Genomic DNA, 15,091 nt, shown 5'->3' with positions numbered 1-15,091 from the left:
CATTTTAAAATAAATAAATAAATAAATAAATACATACCCTATGAACAAAGACTAAAGAGATTAGGGCTATTCATCTTGGAGAAGAGATGACTGAGAGGGGAATATGATAGAGATCATTAAAATCATGAGAGGTCTAGAATGGGTAAATGTTATTTGCTCTTTCGGATAATAGAAGGACTAGGGGGCAGTCCATGAAGTTAGCATGTAGCACATTTAAAACTAATAGGAGAAAATTCTTTTTCACTCAACGCACAATTAAACTCTGACATTTGTTGCTGGGGGATGTGGTTAGTGTAGTTAGTGTACATGGGTTTAAAAATGGTTTGGATAAGTTCTTGGAGGAGAAGTCCATTACCTGCTATTAAGCAAGTTGACTTAGAAAATAGCCACTCCTATTACTGGCATCAGTAGTGTGGGATATACTTAGTTTTTGGAATCTTGCCTGGTACTTGTAGCCTGGATTGGTCACAGTTGGAAACAGGATACTGGGCTTGATGGACCCTTGGTCTGACCCAGTATGGCAATTTCTTAGGTTCTTATGTTCATACTTAGCGATGCCACTGCTGGATCACTTCTTCAGTCCTGTTAAAGAGACATAATGGGACCATTCACTTCCTTCTGTGACCCCTGCCCAGCTACAAATGAAGAACAGAAGATGCAGCAAGAGGAACCAAATAAACCACTACAATTGGCAAATGTGCCACAGGATTCACTCCAACTGCCAGAAATATGCTTCTTGACACCATATCTGCAACAGGGAACCAATCCCCATGATCTCCTGATCTAGAGGGGATCGAACCAAACTCTGCACTACCTGCACCCCATCCTAGGTGCCAACCTAGAAAATAACCCCAATTAGCAGGGCTCAGAGACAAAAATCTGCTGGACAGATAGTTACCATCCACTGGGTTACCCCGAATCCAGCCCCCCCCCCCCCCCCCCCCCAATAACCACATCGGAAGGCCCTAGCAGGGAACCCACATTGCATTCTCTCAGTCCCATACATGCTATTCTCCTACCCCTATGGAATTCCACTAGCCACCCAAGGCATGCTCAGTTGACCATCAGTAACATGCTGTTCATAACACCCAGCAACCAACACAAAATCACTCCAACTGTCAGAACAAAGGCCAGTTGCGCCAGATGTTAAGCTCCCCATTGCCATCACTCTTGCTGCAGTTACTGCTCTACTCACACTTTCCTCGCTAACGCATGGGCCCAGCAACTCCACTACAGATACCAGCCAGTCTGCCACTAATGACTGACATTTCTCTACCTGGGAATTTTCCGGGTTTGGCCTTGAGACTCCCGAATTATTAACAAATTGCCAGGTTCCCGGGCCAACACCCCAAAATTCCAGGTGCCCTGCTGCAGAAGACTGGAAGAAAAAGGGCCTAAAGCAGTGTGGGCTTGAAGAAGGAGCATCAGCACCCATTCCCTCGGAAGACAACGTGAAGTACGGGACTGTGCAGCATTGCCTTTCTCCTGTGCAAAACAAGAAACTGCAGATGCAAGAGGAGCAGCAGCGTCGGGCCATGCATCGGAAATGAAACAAGGGTAGAGCAGGCCCAATGCTGCAGAAGGAGAAGGAAGTGGAGTGTTTGTCCTGCGGGCCTGGGAAAATGAGAATAAAGGAGAGAAGAGAGATAGCGCATGTTTGTGTAGAAGAGGGCAAGAAGTGAATGACTGCGCATGTGTGTGTCTTTGTGTGCATGCTCATGTATGGGTGTGTGTGGAAAAGGTAGAGGAGTGAATGTGTATATGTGTGTGGAAGAAGGAAAAGTGAATGCATGTATTTGTGTGGAAGGAGATAAGTGAATGAGTGCATGTGTGTGTGAGAGTGCATGCATGTATGTGGAAGAGAGAAAGAAGTAAGTGTGTGTGAAAAAGTGAGAGGAGTGAGTGTGCATGTGTATGTGAGAGTACATATATGTTTATGATAGAGGGAGAGAAATGTGTGTGTATGTGATGAAGTGCATGTGTGTGGATGAGAGAGAGAAGTGAGTGTGTGTTAGAATAAGCATGTATGTGTGTGAGTGAACATGTGAGTGTTCTAGTATGAGAGGGAGAGAGTTCGTGCGCATGCAATCACAGGGTGACATAAAATCAAAAGTTCACAGGTATGGCCATCTGCTCTTTCCTGCTCCCCCTTCCATCCATCCATCCAACCTCAGCACCTTGTGACCTGTGCAATGGAGTCCCTTCTCCTTGAGTACTAAAATCTAAATCCTATGATGGCCTGCCACCCGCAAGCATAGGTTCACTCCGCCTCGATGTCACAGTGCTGCGTCCTCTGCAGCAAGATCGGGGCACTCTGAGGAATATCCTGTGCAGTGAGTGCTACACACTCTTTGAGGCTTACACCTGACCCAGCCACCACAGTGTCATCATCTTCACATGCCGGAGCAATGTGCACTGCACATGACACCCCCTAGATGGCTGGAAGAGCAAATGGGGAAGGTGCAGGACAAGCTCTCTTACTCCTGCGGACCAAGAGTACGCATTACACATGGTGGCACATCCTGCCTCCCCCCCCTCCCCCGACTCAGAATCACCATTTTTCACCGCCACTGCGACCTCGGATCCATGTCTGCCTCTTCTGCCTGCTCCTAATCCTGCTGTAGAGACACCACCCTTGAAGACCTAGATACCATTATCAGTCTGCCTGACCACCAGTATCCACCACCACCAAAGGTAAATGCAACTCTCTGCGCCAGACAGGGAAAAGGCAAGGGTGAAGTTTTTCCAATTTTGGTTACTTCGGCACTTAAAACCCTTGCTTGAGCCTTATGATTTCCACACAGTACTCCAATCCTTTCTGTTTTCCAGGCTTCACTACTTTAACTTTCTTTCCACTGGTCTCCCTGCTTGCACTATTCGACCTTTGCAAATAAAACAAAACTCCACTGCTTGTTTATTAACCAATGCTCCTTTATGACACCACATCATCCCTGTACTTCAGTCTCTTCACTGGCTACCAGTTATTTACTGTATACAATACAAACTCACTGTAATTATACACACCCTATTAAATAAAGATTATCTCATCACCCAGGATTACTGCCTCCCTAAATATCTACACTCCCTTCCGGATGCTGAGATCCACTAACCAGGCTTTGCTCAACATTCCTTCCATTAAAGTTGCCTGCCTCAATGAGATCAGAGAGCATACGTTTTCAACAGCCGGACCCACTCTGTGGAATTCACATCTTTCGGAAATAAGGACAATTATGGGTGTTAATTTTTTTCAGAAGGCACTAAAGACTCATCTGATTCAGATGGCATACAGTTCAAATGATTGACTTTTAGTTTAACTGCTGTCACTCTCTGAGAGTTGTTTTATATGTATTTTGGTCTCTGTGATTTTTATCACTTTGTATGTTCTGTTGTACCCACCCTAAACTTTAAGGAAGGGCAGGTAAGAAATCTTATGAATGAATAAATAAATAACCCTCAACCTCCTGCCTTCACTACCCAAGCTTCTCCTCTTTTCCCTTGAGTCCCTGTGCTCCCACCAATCAGAGCATCTGAACTTAACTGCCACTGCTATCTCTAATGTTCACTTCCTGGAGCACCGACGGCCCCCATCCACCCCAGGCCCCCACCAGCTCCAAGCAGCATGAAGCCAAGCCTGGAACCCCTGTTATCTTGGCAACTGGTACTTCACCCGTCCACCCTGTCCAAGAAATTGATCAGAAAGCTGATTAATTTACCAAACCTATCATACAATGTAAGAGTTCATTTTCAATCAGAAAAATGTCATTCTTTCACATTATAGGAACACAACCGCTGCCTTCTATTTTGAAATCAGAATATTTCATTTTTTTTAAGGCTAGAAGGCCTCACTTTATAACCTATTTTCAAACAATTTCTTCTACTCTAAACAAAATAGAAGCTAAGCATCCAGAAAATGTTGTGACTTTAGTGGACAATTGTTATATTCTATACTAGAATTTGTAATGTATATGCAAAGGTGCAGTACCCACTTCAGCTCTTTTCTCCAGTTGTGAATGCCAGAATTTGAACTCAACATGTTTTATCTATAATCAAGAATACCACTGAGCTAATGAAATAGCTCCCCTAATGGAACTAGTGGGAGTTCCCTATTACTTTAGCTTGGTTGCTCATTTCCTTTGCCTTATTCTTTTGCCTTGTCACAATGCATATCATTAGGAATGACATGTCTTATTTGATCACAGGAAGTAGGAAGGGAAAATTGCAGCTCGCTGGTGAGCATTTCTGGTGTCCTATGGATAAGAATTATTACCACTGAACAAGCACCAATTGTTATCCCCAAAATCATTTTTATTTTGGTTTGGTAAGCATTTTCTTAGTACATTTTCTATTTATTAGTGAAATTTTAAAGCATACTAAAAGCAAAATAAGCAACTGAGAGTTTCTATGAACTTTCAATATCAAAGTAACCAGTACCACTCATGTTATGCTCTCTACAGAACCATAAATATTTTCATTTAGACCACCATATAATTATATTAACCATTCAGGGCAGGACTGCATAGATTTTAGACTGAAAGAAGTAAAATGTAAGATCTGTTCTCAGGCGCACATCTGCATGTGTTTTCCGGAGCGCACACAAGGACACAGCGATTTTATAACATACGCGCATTTATGTGCGTACAAGCATGCGTGTTATAAAATTGGCTATATGTGTGTACAGATGCACATGATTTTATATTGATGCACATCTGTGTGCATATGGCGACTCCAGTGCGTAAGTGGGGGGGATTTTAATAGTTATGCATGCCAATGCAATTACCTGTTTCCCCAGTTTGTTTCTAGTTTGGCCCAGTAAAGGTGAAGACTTCCTACACCCCCTAGCTAACTTGCCTCCTTTTTATCCTATTAGCCCCAAGCCTTAAAACCCTGCTGACTGGCCTATTTTTTTTGTTACATAACTTACACACCTTCCATAGCAGAAGTCAAGTTATGTGATAGGGGACCCTGGCGCATGCTTGTACATGTAAACACTTATGTGCAGACTTCATAGTGCATTTCCTGCTCACCCATGTCCCACCCATGCCCTGCCCAGACCATGCCTTGCCCCACCCCTTTTGAGAGAAAAAAATGTTTATGTGCATACCAGGAGATATGCCCACATCCATGCGGGTTTTAAAATCAACGTGGTACACACCAGGCCGAGTCACATGCATATCTCCCGGATTTGGCACACATAGGGCTTTTAAAATCGACCAGAAAGAGAATTAATACCTATTGAATTTGTCCATTTTCTAAGAGGTGACTGATGCGCACATTAATTAGGGGATCCATGAAGAACTGGGGCTTGTGCACGCCGAGTGGATTTTAAAAGCTGCAGAGACACATGCATATCTCCCGCAGCGCGCACCTCTCAAAAACTTTCAAAAAGGGGCGGGATGTGGGCAGGTCTGAGTGGGGCATGGGCATTTTGAGGTATGAACCTAAAATGTGCATGTAAATACCGATGCAACCCAGTGCTTGCCAAGGCCCCCTGCTGTATAATTTTACTTCTGCTATAGTGCTGTGAAAGTTATAAAATAAAGATAAATAGGCAGATCTGTAGGATTTTAAAGGATGGGATTAACTGGGGGGAGTGATGGCTATCAAACCATGGAGGTTTGGAGGACCTCTCTCTTAACTGGGCAAACTTGGAACGAACTGGAAAAACTGGGAATTGTGTTGGCGCATGCCCCTTTTAAAATCCCCTGATTTACATGGTAGAAGTGGGATTTGCGTGGACATGCACACACCCACTTAAAATGTAGCGAGCATGTGTGCACAGGCAGGCTATTTTATAACATGTGCGCATATATGCACATATATATGCATATATGGTTAATAAAACAGAAAATGTCATAATGCCTCTATATCGCTCCATGGTGAGACTACACCTTGAATCCTGTGTACAATTCTGGTCGCCGCATCTCAAAAAAAATATAGTTGTGATGGAGAAGGTACAGAGAAGGACAACCAAAATGATAAAGGGGTTGGAACAGCTCCCCTATGAGGAAAGGCTGAAGAGGTTAGGGCTGTTCAGCTTGGAGAAGAGACGGCTGAGGGGGATATGATAGAGGTCTTTAAGATCTTGAGAGGTCTTGAATGAGTAGATGTGTCTCGGTTATTTACACTTTCGAATAATAGAAGGACTAGGGGGCATTCCATGAAGTTAGCAAGTAGCACATTTAAGACTAATTGGAGAAAATTCTTTTTCACTCAACGCACAATAAAGCTGTGGAATTTGTTGCCAGAGGAGGTGGTTAGTGCAGTTAGTGTAACTGGGTTCAAAAAAGGTTTGGATAAGTTCTTGGAGGAGAAGTCCATTAATGGCTATTAATCAATTATACTTAGGGAATAGCCACTGCTATTAATTGCATCAGTAGCACGGGATCTTCTTAGTGTTTGGGTAATTGCCAGGTTCTTGTGGCCTGGTTTGGCCTCTGTTGGAAACAGGATGCTGGGCTTGATGGATCCTTGGTCTGACCCAGCATGGCATGTTCTTATGTTCCTATGTTCTTATGTTATAAAATGACTGCATAACTGGGCATGGGGCGATGTATACGCACAAATGTGTACTCGCTTGCTGGTTTGAAAGTTACCAACTAAGGTTTTCAGAGTACATTAATAGAACTTATATAATTGATTTATTTAAATTTCTTATATCCCACTTACAAAAAACAATCCATTGTAAGCAGGTCACAGCAAACACAAAAACAATGTAAAAATAAACTAAATCACCTATCAAGTTAATCCAGTAATACATACCCATAATCTCACTAGGCACTCATATCAATTTATGTGCCAAAGTTTTTGGTTTAATCATAGGTCTATTATTTTGTTTCTTAAGGTTTTGAGATTTTAAATGGAATTCCATGAAACCTATGTGTAAAAATTTAAATAACAGAGCTAACTTACCTCTAGAAAATTAATTTAATCTTCAAAACCCAATATACAAAACCCAACATAGAACCGTGTTTCAAATTGAATTTGCTTCAGACGTAAACATTCTAAAATAAAACAAAAAATCTTTAAAAAGCATAATCCAATTTTAAATATGGCATCTACAGTGAAATTTCACCAATACTATAGCACTTGGTCGCTTATTAAAAAATAAACTTACTATGACTCTCAGCAGCACATTAACTCTGGTTCCTAGGGTTAAGAGTATTCTTATTAAAAAAAATGTCCTAAACCGGAAGTCTAGATAGCATACCCTAGGTGTCATGTGACTGCCTTTTCCCAATCTCAAAGAAGCATGGAATTTTAAACCTAATATAGTTTAGGTCATGTAATATAGTGCCATTCAATTTCATTGTTTAAACCTTCGGGATGCACTGCCTGGAGGATAAAAATCCAAAATTGTTCCCTAGAGTTTAATTTTTCTTGTATATCACTTTCCTTGCAAAGCCTGCTAATTTGCTCCATGAAGACCCAATGCAATTCTTCAAAGGAATGTCCACAGTCTAAACAATGTTGGACTATGGGGGCTTGTATCTTCTGGGGCCAAAACAATTCAAAGTTCAATCAATCAAACTCTAGTACTCTTAGTACATCTCACATAGATCTTAGGACAAAGGCATGATGTAACATACACCTCCTGAGGTGAATTTTGCATTCAATGACAGGATGATTCCATGTTTCCCCTTGGAAAGACTATGTACAAAGGGAACAGTTTCATATGGATAATAACCCCTTTCTTCCAATACTGACAAAGAAATATAAGCCAAAAAGCAGATTTGACAACCTGAAGGTTTAAAAAATTAAATTGAATGGCAAAGAATTATATGACCTAACCTGTTGTTAGGTTTGAAATCCTGTGCCTCTATTTGTGATTGGATAAAGGTAGTCATGTGACAACTAGGATATACTGTCAAGAGTTTCAGTTAGAGATTTTTGTTATAAGAACACTCAATGTAGGAACTGGAGCTTTTCAAACATTTTTTGTTTTATTTTAGAAAATGTTTACTTCTGAAGGAGATGCAATTTGAAACACGGTTCCGAGTTGGGTTTTATATATGGGGTGTTGAAGATTAAATAAATTTTTAAGAAATAAATCATTTCTGTTATTGTTGGATTTTTGCATATAGGTTGCATGGAATTCCATTTAAAAATTACTATGTATTAAGAAGCCATATAAGAAACCTATGATTATACCAATATTTTGGCACACAATTTGATATGAGTGCCTAGCAAGATTATAGGTATAATGGTCCATGGTTTCATGGTGTTCTTTGTATTACTAGATTGATTTAATAGGTGATTGATTTGCGGCATTGCGCCAGTCAGGGCTTTTGTATTGGTTATATAACTAAATAAACCTCACTCTTTTTTTTTTTTTTGTATCTTTAAGGGAAAAATAAATCATGCAAACACAATAGATGTTGGTTCTCATTCACTCCAAGATGTTCAATCCACTTCTCTTCCCTTAAGGCACTTACTCCCTATTGACCCTGACTCTATCCCTGAGACACTGAGCCCGCACTATCCCTTTTTTCTGAGACATTGGCACCCCATTGAACCCTTGTCTCTCCACAATATGATTCTGTATTGACTCTGGGATGCTGACACCCCTTTGCGATACCAACTCCCTATTCAATTTATTATATTTACTTCACTCCCCAACTCCAAAGTTTGAAAATCTTAATAGGTTTGCATGAAATGAACTCTTCTTAAAATCAAAGGCATGCATATTTGTATTTGTGCATATGTAATATATATTTATAGTAGCACTATGCAGTTTTTGATATGCCAACTTCTGTTCATTGGTAAGAATTTCTGAACATACACTTGTCTTTATGAAATAGCTTTTATTAAATTAATGATTTATATTTAGTTTTGATTTTCATTTTCTTGAATTCAGGTTATTAATAATAATAATAATAATAATAACTGTCACTTGATGGTGTGAGGGCATTAGCTTCTCCTAGCAGAGAACGAAATACTAGCTTTTTCATACATACAGTATATGTATGCAGCATGGCTATTGCATGCTTTTAAAGTATGCGGTGTATGTGTGCAGCATACAAATGACACTCAGTCATTTCTGTAGAGGAGAATCTGCCCTCTCTGTCAGTCATTATTGCTTAATTAGAATTTTGTTCAAGATGATGACAAATGCTCCTGAAAATCTCATTCCAACATTACTTTTGCATTGAAAGAATGACATTCTATAACATATTGTATAGCAGGCATAATACATTCAAACTTGGTAGATGTATCCTGCCTTTCTGCACTCAAGATTATAATATGAGACTGATTTATCAGGTTTTGAAATAAATACTTCTACTTCTTGTCATTATGTATTTACAGATGTAAATATTGTCCATATGCAGTTTAATAGAAGGCCCAAGCACCTAAAGCTGAATGAAAACCCAAACATTTTTCTGCCTCATTCTTTTGTTTTCTTTCCCTTCTCCTATCTCTTTCTTTGACTGTTCAATATAAATTCTTCTGTTTCATGCCAACCTTTCATATCAGCCTATTTGGCTGTAGCTTTAAGGTACAAGAAGCCTGCTATACTTTATATATATATATATATATATATATATATTTATATATACCATAATATCTCTGTAACTGAGGTTTGCTTCTAAGGAAGGCTTATGAAAAGAGTAAATGCAGGCTTACGTAATTACAGTTTCATGCAGTTCACTGTGAAAAAAGTGTATAGAAAACGACTAATTAAAAGATCACCATGTATATGTCTGGGTTTTTGTCCTCTGTTTCAAACAAATTAAGGTTACTGAACTGCCTCTATAGCAGAGTCACTGTTACCCAGAGTAAAATGGAATTAAAATATTGTCAATAAATCGTGTGAGAGCAGAATGTATGAGCGTGTGCATTGGTAGTCTGTGCATGCAGGATAAGAACACTGACTGCCTGCTAATCTGTCCCCAGATGGAGGTGGATGCAGACGAGAAGCGCCATCGCACACGCTCCAAAGGTGTTCGAGGTACGTCTCCTGCTTCACTAAATCACTCAAGGCCCCTGCTCAGGGTGACCTTCATCGTCCAGAATCTCTTTGCACGCTTTGTCCTGACCCTTTCTTTTACACAATCCTTTTGACAGTTTTCTATAGTGAAGGGGTACTTGTAATAGATGATAAATTTTTATATATTTTCCATCTCTCTGCAGTTCCCGTGGAACCAGCCATACAAGAGCTTTTCAGGTTAGTGCTCTGAGTGTAAAATGTATCCCCATTAGCAATTTGGAAAAGTCGTGCCTTTTAATGGGTATAATGCATTTTCAAGTTCATTGGTGGTTTGCTCATGCCCTGCTGCACTGATGAAATTAATTCTCCTGAGACTTGCTAATAAAAATGCATTTGGCATCCCCTCTTTTTCCCTTCAGTTATTTGATTTCTCTCTTTCTGTCTTTGTTGCCCTCCATCTCTGTAATACCTACTGCCTGCTTTTAGTGTAATCTCTCTGCAGCACACTGGCACCTATATAATTAAATCTTTCCTTTTTTCAGCTGTCCTACTCCTGGCTGTGATGGCAGTGGTCATGTTAGTGGTAAATATGCAAGGCACAGAAGGTAATTAAAATCTGTTTTTTTTTTCATATTGCAATGCAGAGATGTTCTTATTATGCAACCTAATATTATCTTTTTAGTGTCCCAATATTAAGAGCAGAATAATAATACAAAATTAAAACCAATTGTGTATTAATTAGTGATTTGCAAATATTACAATTATTCCAATTTTTATTTAATTCCATTGCCTTGGCACAATTCTCAAACAATAAGCATGACTTCCCAATATAATTGTTGTGGTCTATTTTCAGCAAAATTTCTGAGTCATATAAACATACAAACAACTAGAGATATTTATCCTCCAGTATTTTTCCCCTTGCTGCAAAACAAGATATTCAATCTTGACCTTGTCCTGAGGTTTTACATCTAAATATAATTTTCTGCATAGCATCAAAGTTCACATAATAGTTGTCTAGAGAGAGATATATCACTAGATCCTTAGCCTATTACTCAAATTTTTTAAACCTAGCCTTGAATGTTGCAAAGAATCATATACCATTTTACTTTGGATACTTCTCATCTTCTGTCGCAGGTTCAGAGTGCTGTTTTGTAGATCAAGTGTGGCAAATTAGACTTTGACCTTATTGCTACTGTGATAGCCATCCTTTTGTATATTTCATTGCTGAAATGAAAACATAAAGCTTTGGAAAATCAAAAGTTCAATGGTGAGCTTATGTTCAAAAGTCAAAGTCGAGAACAGATGAATGATAATGAGCTGTTGAGATTCAGATGGCTGTGGTATAGTCATAAATACTGTTGCTTCAGCTCCTAAGCTGTGATGAGTGAGAAAAGAACTCCAGCAGGAGAAGATGTTTTAGTTATTTATTAATAATAATAATACACCAGGGTGAGATTACATTTTTATATATTTGACTGGAAGTGATTGGAAACTAATCTTGTAAGCAGTATGTATGTGTAGCATTTTATTGGATGACATGTGGGACATGTTCATAAACCCTGTTAATTTCTTTAGTCTTTGAAAATCTTACTGTCCTTTATTAAGAGAATAGATACTGGAAATAATAAGAAATATTATAATGGCAACTATTTATGCAAAACTTTTATAATGTCAAGAAGAGGTTATTTTATGATTAATGAATGACTATCACTAGCAAGTAGAAATAAAGGTCAACCAATAGGTTGACCTGATGAAGAGAATATAGCCCTTGAAACCTAGTTATAAATGTATTATAGTCCAGTGAAGTTTCTCGAGTGACTTATGATCTTTGTTTCAACGTATAACAGTGGACTAAAATGTCAACCATACTATCCACTAGCAGGTAAAAAAATCCATGAAGAAAATATTAATTTTAAATAAATAAACATGTATTCTATTGGAGTGAATTTTAAAAGCCCTGCATGTGCCAAAAGTGGGAGATATATGCACAAATTGGGCCAGCGCACGCTGAGCGGATTTTTGAAGCTACCCAAGGGCATGTGTATTTCCCACAGCGCGCACGAGTGAAAAGTTTCTAAAAAGGGGTGGAGTGTAGGCATGGTCTGGGCGTGGCATGGGTGTGTTGTGCCTGGCCAAAAACTGTGCGTGCAAATATGTGAACAGGCGCTCGCAGGGGTCCTCTGCCGCATAACTTTACTTCTACTATTTAGGCCAGGCAGCAGGATTTTAAGGGTTGGGGCTAACAGGGGGGAAGGATGGCTATGAAATTAGGGGGGTTTACAAAACCTATCTCTGACCTGGGCAAACTGGAAACGAATTGGGAAAATTACATATAGCATCGATGCACGTCCCTTGTAAAATTTTCCTGACTTAGTAGATGTGGGATTTGTGCGCAAATGAGCAAGTCCAGACTATTTTGTAACATGCACACATATTTGTGCAGATGTTATAGAATGGTCATGTCATTTGATGCAAGCCGGCATACGCACATACATGTGCGCAGCCGCGTTGCTGCTTAAAAGCTACCATCGCTGTTTGCAAAGTAGTCTATACTCTTATTTTATGTTTGCAAAGTATGGTTTGTGAGTTACAGAAAATCAGAGATAGAAAAAATAGTTGTGTTTTAAGTGTTCTTGAAAGAATAAAGTAATAGTTCAAAGTTTTTATGTGGTTGATAACTTTCTGCGCATCAGGTATTAATTCATCTATAAAAGTCCTATTTTTGGATCTGCTTGGACAATTCTGCCTTTTTTGGGGATTGATTGTCAAAGTGAATTATGTGTATTAAACACTTTCTTAACCACATAGATCACACTTTGAAAATTAACAGTAAGCTCTGTGGGTAAAAGTAGGCACAAAACCTGATTTTGCCCACACTTACCCACAGTAGGATGAGAAATTGCTGGGTTGGCGATGGAAGAAAGGATTTATATGGATACTTTCGAAAATATGTATGTAAATCTACAAGTATAAACTTGCACTTGCTCAGGAGATTATGTTCATAAGTCCACTTTGAAAATTTGGGCTAAAGTCCAAAGTTAGGTAGTAACTGCAGAGTTTAGCCCTACGCAGCTGTCTCAAAATTCCCCTCTCCATCCCGCGTGGAAACCCTAATCTATAACAATACATAGACTACATAAAAAGTTTAGATTTAAACCTATGGATGGCTACAATAAAGGAAACAAGTAAAATATTCCTATGAATCACTTCTTGGGACGAATCTTCCAAAAAATTAGTAAGGTTATCTGGTATTGGAGATTTTTTTAGGAAAAAATGACACATATTTATAGATGGAATTTCTTCCTCTGAAAACACCAATACTTCTTTAAGGTATCTTTTAAAAGAAGTAATTTAATGAAACAATATTTTCAGAAGTTTCCTACCCCATTTCATGGTCAGATCGTCAAAATGTACCCAGATTTGGCTCCCATAACAAGGATAAAGCGTAGAGAGTTTCTTTTGATTAAACCAAGAGTAATGGCATTAGGTTTTACCTTCTTTCTGCGATATCCTTGCAGATGTGAGATCAAAAAAGGGGAATACGAATATGTTTTCTTCCAAATTGAACAGCTTCAACAGTTTATTGAGGCTCAACACCCCACAGCATCAACACCAGTGCCTAATATAATATCATCTGAAGAGATGTTACAGAGTATTGAGCATATATCATAAGGCTGATTTAAATAAATAACCCAGCTTGACTATGTAAGCTTACATAATATAATGTTTTCTTAGTTTGTATATCTCCCTTGGACATCCAAATTTCTTTAAAGTCTCTAATGTTTCTTTATGTTGATTATTAGTAAAAATCTTTAAAAACTTTAGAAATACAACAAAAATTGTCTTGAAAGGATGGAGTTAAGGTTTAAGCTAAATTATGGAATGATTTGAGAATTGTTTCTGTATAATTGAAATGTGAAAATTGAGAAATAAAGAATTAAAAAAAAAAAAACCTATGGATGGTAACTTTCAAACTGGTTCGTGGGTGCACTTTGGCGCGTGCCCAGATACGCTGCCATTTTATAGCTTGCAAGCAAAATATGCATGCACCTGATAAAATAGCCTGGGCACGCGCATATTTGTGCACAATTTTAAGTTCACATGTGCCCAGGGGGTACAAATTGGGTTTTAAGATGCAGATGTTTTAAAAGCAGCGTGCATTCACGCCATGACCAGTTTTACCAGTCCATTCACCAGTTCATCAAGCGTTGAGCTAGGTCCTCCAAACCCCCTTGGTTGAGCAGCCTCCACTCCTCCCAGTCATCTCTTAAGTCAAGCTATGTGGCAGATGCCCTGGGCACAATGCAGGGGCTCATAAGTATTTTCATGCACACCTCTTGGCCACACCCTGAAATGCCAATGCTACGCCCAGATCACACCTACACCGTGCCCTTTTTTGAATTTGAGTGAGATATGTGCACAGTGGGAGATGCACGTGCATCTGGGCAGCTTTTAAAATTCGGTCAGCGCGTGCAATTTTTAAAAGCCCATTTACGTGGTTAAAGTACATTTACATGGGTAAAACCAGTTTTACGCTTGCAACTGCTTTTGAAAATCAGGCTCAAAAATGCATGTGTCTTTTAAAATAGCAAGTTATGTGTGGAAATTTTGACCCTGCCCCGAAATGCCACTATATTGCCTCCTTTTTTTGTGTATTTGTGCATGAAAGAAAAAAGATGTGCGTATATCTGATGTTTATAAAATGGCATGTATGCGATTGCTTGCTATTTATGAGGTATATGCTATTAGCAAACAGTGTGCCCCATATAAATATAGGCTGCATTATTGGCAGACACCTTGGGGTAGATTTTCAAAGGGGTACGCACGTAAGATACGCGCATACCCCCCAAAAACCTACACCAAACCCCCCCTGCGTGCACCGAGCCTATTTTGCATAGGCTCGGCGCCGCGCGCAAACCCCGGGACGCGCGTGTCAGGGGCGTGTCGGGAGTGACGCGGTGTTTCGGGGCATGTCCGAGGGCGTGGTTCCAGCCCGGGGGCAATCCGGGGGCGTGACAGCGGCCCCTGGACCAGCCCTCGGACCGGAACATGGAGCGCGACAGCCGGCCCGGCACGCACAAAGTTACGCCTGCTTCGAGCAGGCATACCTTTCATGATAGAGGTAGGGGGGAGTTTTAGATAGGGCTGGGGGGGTGGGTTAGGTAG

At 39.7% G+C, this 15,091-nt stretch overlaps 1 protein-coding gene and 1 long non-coding RNA gene across 2 annotated transcripts in view; one reads left to right on the top strand and one right to left on the bottom strand.

Annotated features, from left to right (window-relative positions):
- LOC115088814 overlaps positions 1–15,091 on the bottom strand; it is a 104,433-nt gene that overhangs the window by 46,291 nt on the left and 43,051 nt on the right. The gene's annotated exons all lie outside the window — the stretch shown is intronic.
- The window catches only part of MYT1L (myelin transcription factor 1 like), an 822,727-nt gene continuing 817,527 nt past the window's right edge, over positions 9,892–15,091 (top strand). Inside the window, exons 1-3 of the mRNA XM_029597019.1 lie at positions 9,892–9,946; positions 10,129–10,162; positions 10,468–10,530. Of these exons, the coding sequence (XP_029452879.1) occupies positions 9,892–9,946; positions 10,129–10,162; positions 10,468–10,530 (152 nt within the window). The remainder of the gene's footprint in view (positions 9,947–10,128; positions 10,163–10,467; positions 10,531–15,091) is intronic.

Source organism: Rhinatrema bivittatum, chromosome 3, assembly GCF_901001135.1.
Source record: "Rhinatrema bivittatum chromosome 3, aRhiBiv1.1, whole genome shotgun sequence".
NCBI lineage: Eukaryota > Metazoa > Chordata > Amphibia > Gymnophiona > Rhinatrematidae > Rhinatrema > Rhinatrema bivittatum.
This window is presented reverse-complemented; position numbering and strand designations above follow the sequence as displayed.